The sequence below is a fragment of the Octodon degus genome, unplaced genomic scaffold (genome assembly GCF_000260255.1).
Source record: "Octodon degus isolate 3935 unplaced genomic scaffold, OctDeg1.0 scaffold00214, whole genome shotgun sequence".
Lineage (NCBI taxonomy): Eukaryota > Metazoa > Chordata > Mammalia > Rodentia > Octodontidae > Octodon > Octodon degus.
Genome location: NW_004524790.1, coordinates 1,575,843 through 1,583,056, shown reverse-complemented (window position 1 = coordinate 1,583,056; position 7,214 = coordinate 1,575,843). Strand labels below are relative to the sequence as shown.

The 7,214-nt window shown below is 49.3% G+C and overlaps 1 protein-coding gene across 1 annotated transcript; it reads right to left on the bottom strand.

Annotated features, from left to right (window-relative positions):
• Nucleotides 1-436: 436 nt before the first annotated feature.
• Nucleotides 437-6,247, bottom strand: LOC101573168 (CD209 antigen-like protein C). The gene is made up of 7 exons (XM_012517771.2): nucleotides 6,156-6,247; nucleotides 5,988-6,068; nucleotides 5,685-5,774; nucleotides 5,327-5,419; nucleotides 4,798-4,949; nucleotides 2,428-2,537; nucleotides 437-1,461 (listed from the first exon to the last, which is right to left on the bottom strand). The coding sequence occupies exons 1-7, from the start codon at nucleotides 6,193-6,195 to the stop codon at nucleotides 1,320-1,322; spliced, it is 708 nt and encodes a 235-aa protein (XP_012373225.1). The 5' UTR covers nucleotides 6,196-6,247; the 3' UTR covers nucleotides 437-1,319.
• Between the last annotated feature and the right edge of the window lie 967 nt (nucleotides 6,248-7,214).

Here is a 7,214-nt window from a genome sequence, read left to right as displayed (position 1 = left end):
CATCAGCCCCATCTCTACCTCCAGGGTGGGCTGAGCCAGCCATCAAAAAAGAAAGAAAGAGTTAACATAAGATACTACCGGTTAGAGGGTTCAGTCCCCAGATTAACCCCACTTCAAGGGTCAAGGGTCAACAAAACGGGTTCCAAGAGCAACCCTGCTTGTAAGCGAGTCACAAACTGTGGTTCCTTGCTATGAGGCTTGGCGATGGGCCCAAGGACTCACGGGAACTCAGACAGCACTCTGGTTATATGCACTTCTTTATCATGAAGGTGGCAACTCAGATGAGCCAAGTGGAAGATACATCTACCAGTCCCTCGATGAGGTGACACAAGCACCCTGCAGTGCAGCTCCTCATTAGCATACATTTATGCATGGCCCAGAGGGCCAACTGGGAATAACCCAGGACACCCCTGTCACTGAGGAACAGAGACAAAGATCTGATACATTTTTAATTACATTCACAAGAAGAAAGCAGGAAAGGGCAGAGGGACAAGCCCAGTGAAGGCGCTCCCACCGCAGCCACCGCTGGCCTAATGGGGAGCTCTGGAATCAGAGGGCTCCTTCAGAGACGCCCCGCATTGGCCCAGCATGGTCAGCTCTCCACTGTCCTGCACAAACGTGAGGTGCCTCAGGATGGAGTTTGACACTGCAGAAGCTGCAGCCTCTGCAGCAGAGTCCAGGCGGGAAGGGGCTGACACGTGACAGCCGCCTCCTAGAGGACTCCTAGCAGCTGGGCTAAGGTCCCCTTCTGGGAAGAGAGACCCGGGAGACCCAGCGCAGGGTCCACTACAGACTCACCAGGGAGGAGGGAGCCGGGCGTGTGTACAGCAAACAGTCATGGATGAACTGAGGGACTAATTGGACGGTGCTCCCAGCCTGCAGGGTGAGCGGGTGTGCAAGCAGAGACCGTCCTGGCTGAGGGGTGCAGGGCAGGCGGATGCAGGAGGAGCAGACTGAAGGGCAGCAGGTGGAATTGGGTAAGGCCGTTCAGGGACCTGGCAGCAGCTGCACATGGCCCTGCCAACACTTTAGTCTCACGGAGGCAGCGTCGACTGGGGAACAGGCCGCAGTCCTCAATGCCCCACACTATCTCAAGGGGCCGTAACCATCGCCACCGAGCCAGAGGGAAGCTGGTGACAGAGGACGAAGGACGGCAATGACCGAGCCCCACGGAGGATGAGAAGTGTGACAGAGAAGATTGACAGAGATATCGTTAGCAGCTCCAGTTCGGTAGATAAAGGAGCTGGAATAAACGTGAGTACCATTTGGCCAGCTGGTAGGTGTGCCGGGGCTGCTGGGACTGGGCCGAGACACTGACGTCAGTGGTGGGAGCAAGCCATGGCGCTCTTCTTGCAGACCCAGAAATTTTTGTTTTCACACCTGCCATCGTTCCAGCCATCACCCTTGAATTCCACGCAGTCCTCCTCCCCAATGTTGTTGGGCTCTCCTTTATTCCAGTAGCTGCGAAGCCCATTCACAAAATGAGTCTCTGCCCAGCCTCTGCCACATCCCCCCGAACCAGATTTTCAGCGCTGGGTACTTGAAGCCTTCCCATCCATCATACGTGCCCACAGCAGGCGTGCTCTGCTCTGGACACCCTGCTGTGTGCCTCAGTCGCCTGGCCGGTTCTGACCCTGACTTCGTCTCTTGTGCTTCAGAGGAGCCTTGCCTCTGAGGGCATGGTTTTCAGATCCAACCCAACCAATCTGAAACCCGCAGCCTCACCCACCTTCCCCCTGGGTCTTCTGCAGCCTCGGTCAGTCTAGAGCTGTCCAGTACCAGGTGCCAAATGACACCTCCCACCTAGAACTCACTAGTTTAAAAAACAAGCCAATCCCAAGGACACTTGCCCGCCTCACCTGTCCTTGCTGTGGACCCTGGGATGAAGGCCCTGGCCCCCCTCCACCCCTCCCTCACTGCCCCCTATCTGGTCTTTGTTCTTCCACATGGGACTGCTTTGGTGTGACGATTTGCCCTGCGTTGGGATTTGTGGGCATAATATTCCCTCCTTTCTGTGGTAACGGCTCTCTAGTCATTTTCCTTGATTCTTCAGATGTTCTTTTAGGATATGGAAATCCTCCTCATAGGTAGCCAGCTCCTCCTGAAGGCCTGGTGGTGGAAACTGAGGCATCTGCCATCCTATCTGGAGGTACAGGAAATAGCCTCTTTTTTTTTTTTAACTTTTATGTATTTGGTACAGCTCTCCCTACACAGCTCAGACTCATAGTGATCCTCTATTCTCAGCCTCCCCTGCGCTGGGATTACAGGCACATGCCACCACACCTGGGCTTGATGGCCGGCTCAGTGCACCTGGGGGTGAGATTAGCACGGCATGTGGTGCCAGGGACATCCGGGATTCTTAAGTCTGGGCGTGAAACAGTATGGAAGGGATCCTCTAGGTAAGGTGCCCCATCTCCCTGGACCTACCTGCTGGAGAGAGAGGAGCCATCTACCCAGTGCCACGTGCCTTCTTTATTCAGGTCGGAGAGCCCCATCCAGGCGCTGCCTTTGCTTTTCGAGGTTTGCTGCAGGAAGCTCTGGAGGAAGAGAGGAGGAGTCAGGGAGGGGGCTTGGGAGCCTATTTTCTAGCTTCCATCCCCCAAATTTCTTTTAAAAATATTTTTTTAATTTAAAGAGAATAAAAAATTAAAAATACAAAATGATACAGAATTTCAAAGCAAGGTGATAGGAAATCAACGGTGGTTGGTATACTGTGTATTGTTATCTTCAGAGCAGTTGTTCAGATGACCAGATATAGACATGCATAACTGATCAAAAAATTAAGCATTAACTGTTCCTTTCAATACACTAACAGGAGATTATGAGGCCACAGAGGAAAGTGATAGATGATGCAGAGTGTGCCTAAGGAGAGTCACCTGGAGAGAAAACATTCTCTCAGGCTTTCACAGAGAGCACATTGGTCAGGCAATGGCCGTGACTCATCCATATGGCTGACACTGACAAAGGATCTGCAAACTGCAGTACAGGGTTACAGGATAAATCCTGAGGGGATTTGACAGAACTTGTCAGATTCAAAAGTTACATTTCTGTTATATAGGTCTTGCTTTATGTTGGTCTTAACCATCCAGCAGAAAAGTATAACCACGAGGTATAAATAGTAAAACCATATCAATATGCTGAGCTGTGAAAGGCTCAAGTCAACAACTTCTGACATTGCCAGTCCTGAGGATAACCCACTGCCATTATAAACTACTGGACTATATTGGATTATTTTGCCGAACTCACACACCTACAATATTTAAATGACAACGGGATACCCTTCTCTGACAAAACTCAACAAAAAAGAGGATACAAAGGAAGGACCATTTTGTATCTGTACATTCAAAATAGTTAGGCTAGATATACAGCTACTTTCTCTTAATTCAATGAGAAGAAAGATTTGTCCTAATAGTGTTTGTGGACAGGATATCCTGTCTGCATCTTGTACTATGAATAACCACTAAGAAGACAACAATATGCCATGTATTAATTATTGAAACTGTCCTACTAATAGGTTTTAAAACTGTCTCATTGCTATTTGTTTCTCAATAAAATTATTTTTAAAAACCCAGTAGGAAATAGAAGTACAATTATCTTAGCTATCCTGTATGTATAATATAATATACATAGATATTATTATATATTATATATACTTACGTATAAAGTATTTATATATAAGTATATATAATATGTGTGTGTGTGTGTGTGTGTGTGTGTGTGTGTGTGTGTGTGTATTTCCCTTCTTTCTTTTTCTCCTTTCTCTCAACCCGGTTGTCCTTTCCTTTTGCACAGCTTTTTTTCCTTTCGCAGTATCTATTCTTCCTTTCAGATTTTATTTACTCTTTGAGTTTTGGAGTTTTTTACTAGCGAGACAATATAATGTTTACTTATGTGAATCTGATTTGTTTCATGTAGGAGTTTAGTCTCTACTTGCATTCACTGACCTATAAAAGTCTCAAGTTTATCTTTCTTTATATCTAACACTCCATTGTATAAAACGACATCATTTTTATCCCTTCCTCAGCTGACAGGCGTTTGGGTTGTTTCCAAGATTTGGCGGTGACAAATTGTGGGGCTACACACATGGGAGCACGTATATCGTTGTGCTGCAATGTTTTCCATTCTTCTGGAAAAATACCCAGAAGGAACAGCCTCAGAAGTTCACAGCAGGAAATTCTCCTTGACGTCCCTCCTCCTGAGCTCTGTAGCATCCAGGTCAGGATCTCTCCTGCACGTTACTGAGGCCTGAGTCCCTCTCACATCGGTATGGACCCGCAGATGTGTCATCACTTGCCCACGGAGGGCCCAGAGCTGGTCTCATCAGAGACCATCGGCAACGTCAGTGTCCATCTGTCTGAGTGCGACCATGCAAAATGGTTTTTAAAGAACTGGGTTATTACGCCGCGGAAGGCTCCTACCAGCTCACAGGCGCGGATCGTGATCACACACACATTGCCTCTTTTCAGGTCTGTATTCAGTTCCACTTAGCGGTTAAAATAAGCCTCCGTCGTAATATTTATACCAGGAAAATTGGTAAACAAGAATGTTTGAACCCTGAACAAACACCAGTAGAAATTATTTACAGTTTGATTTTCCACAAACCCTGCACCCATGTTGAGAACTTGTGTAGAAACCCTTGCAAGCTGATGGACCCTCTCACCACACCCTTGTCCTCCTCCCTTTGCAAGTGTCCCGAGCAGCCCCTAGTCCAGAAAATCTGATCAGTCACCTCCCCCAGAGCTTGTCAGCATCCGGGTGTCCACCCCAGACTAAGGCCCCTGCCCCAACCACCAGCACCTGCTCCTCAGCACTCTCCACGATGACCAACTGAGCCCCTTCCTCCTCGCAGGCAGTGACTGAGTCGTGCCAGTTCCGTTGGGACTTGGAGAAGAAGTAACACTTCCCTTGGAAGAATGTCCAGTCCCAGGAGCAGGGGCGGCACAGGTTGTCTGTGGGCAGATATATGGTCAAGGTGGACTCCCATCTGGATGTCCTTGTCCAGGCTTCGTGCCTTGAGGCCCTGCCTGACTTAGCACCCACCGCAGTGTGACCACTTCCTGAGCCCCACCCTGCCCAAGGAAACCCCCTGAACCCTGGCCCCACTTCCTCCAGGCTGGGAGAAAAAGGGACCTTGATGCCAGAAGAAAGTCCAGGACACTGGCTTAGTTGAGCTCCTACTGTGTGTGAGCTCCCTTGTGAGAAGTAGCACCATCCTGTCTGTTGTTCTGTGTCCCCAGTTTACAGAGGAACAAACTGAGGCTGAGAGAAGACTGGACACTAACATAGTGACAGGATACCCAGACCCTCTCAGTTTCCTGTCACTCACTCATTCTGTCCTTCAGCTGGGCCAATTCCAGGTAGGTCTGCTTCTGCTGCAACTGAGCCTGCTCATAGTCCTGCCTGCTTGGGATATTGGAGACTATGCCAAGGGGAAAAAAACTGTAGTTATTAGTCATCCACTGTGTGCTGCATCCTGCACATTGGTTCAGTGAAGCTACATATTGTTTCAACCCTCCTCTGTGCCTCCTCCTCCTCCTCCTCCTCCCCTGTGCTCCAGGAGAGGTAGGAGAAGCCTGAGAAGCTCCCAGGAGCCTCTGAGGCACCCGATCCAGTTCAAGACCCTCCTCCTTCCTGGTCCTGCCCACCCCAGCTGAAGGAGCCCCCACTCTAAGCCCTGCCCTGACCTTTAGCAAGGATGGCCACCAAGATCCCAGCGAACAGCATGAATAAGAGCAGCTTCAGGACCAAGGAGATGGAGTCATGGAGGTGACAGCCTGCAGGACAGAAAGTTGGGGAATTCAGTGCCCCCAGGTCCCCTGCTCAGCCTGGCACCGGGGCCATGCTGCCAGCCTCCCGTTTTCCCATATCCAAAGCATAGCAACCACCCTCCCAAGGACTCCAGGTCCAGAGTCTCAGTGTCCATTTCTCCCAGACTCCAACACGTGGGAGGAGCTGTCCAGTGCTCCTCAGCCCCTGCCAGGCTCTACCTGCAAGGCGGCTGAATACAGAAGCCAGTCGATATCTGTTCATGCCGTATGTGGGTCTGCCGCCTACCAGCTCTTCCTGGTCTAGATGAGCAGAGAAGCACGTCAGACCCAGAACTGAGACACCTCCTGGCGCCTCCCCCAATCCATGCAGCCCCCGTTCAGCCTCACCCAGGGGACCCGGATCCTGTGCTTTCTCAGGGACCGTCATGGTCACCACTGTCCTTCAGTGCCCAGAACTGCTGAGGACTGTGGCTTTTATGTCCTACCCCCTGTTCCTCACCCCAGAATCTCCTCTTTTTCAGGAAGAACAAACAGGGAACTGGACACCAGCACAGGAAGGAGAGGAGGAGGCCTTCAGCTTGTGACCCTGCAGTGTACAGGGGCCTACGGTTCCAGTAATTGCAGGGAGGGGCTCGGGTCATCAGCTTGGTAGCTGAAAGCACTCAAGCACTTGTGGCATCCCCAAGCTGTGGGGTGCATGTACTGGAACAAATTAATATATTGAGAAATAAAGCTATTTTAAAAATTCCTCCTTAAGCTCTGGCACAGTAGGCTTGTGATGCTTTAGGTTTTCCGGGAAACACTTTTTGTTTGTTTGCTTGTTTGCTTCTACCAGATTCTGGAGTTGTGCAGGCTCATTCCAAGTCCTTAGTTTCTTGAACAAGGAATTGGACAACATGTGAAAAGGTAATGAGTTTTTCTAATTATGAAAGGTAGGAAAGAAGTCTGCCACTCCCAGAGTTCTATTGGTCACAAGGTTCATGGTGAGGGTCTTGAAATAAAGAACTGGATTGTTTTTGTGCCAGAATTGAAGATAACACTTCTGCTGGGTCCAGGGTGCAGGGTTTAGAAGCTGTCTTAGTGGAATGAATGCCTTCCGGCTCTGTGAATGACGGGCCACACCCACTTGCTAGCTGTAGGCCACGCCCACTCTCCCCGGCTCCCCTTCTCCCGTCTTGCTCTTATATCCTCACTTTTTTTTTTTTTTTAAAAGCTGGAGGCATCATGCTACCTTATTTCAAAATATACCACAAAGCTGCAGTGATCAAAACAGTATGGTATACCCATTGAAACATATAGGCCAGTGGCACAGAACAGAAAGCCCAAAAATAAATGTATGCATTTATAGTCAGTGGACCTTTAAGCCCTGTCTCATACCACATGCAAAAATCAACTCAAATGGAATTAAAAACTTAAGACCTAAAACTCTAAAGCAGTATAAGCGCA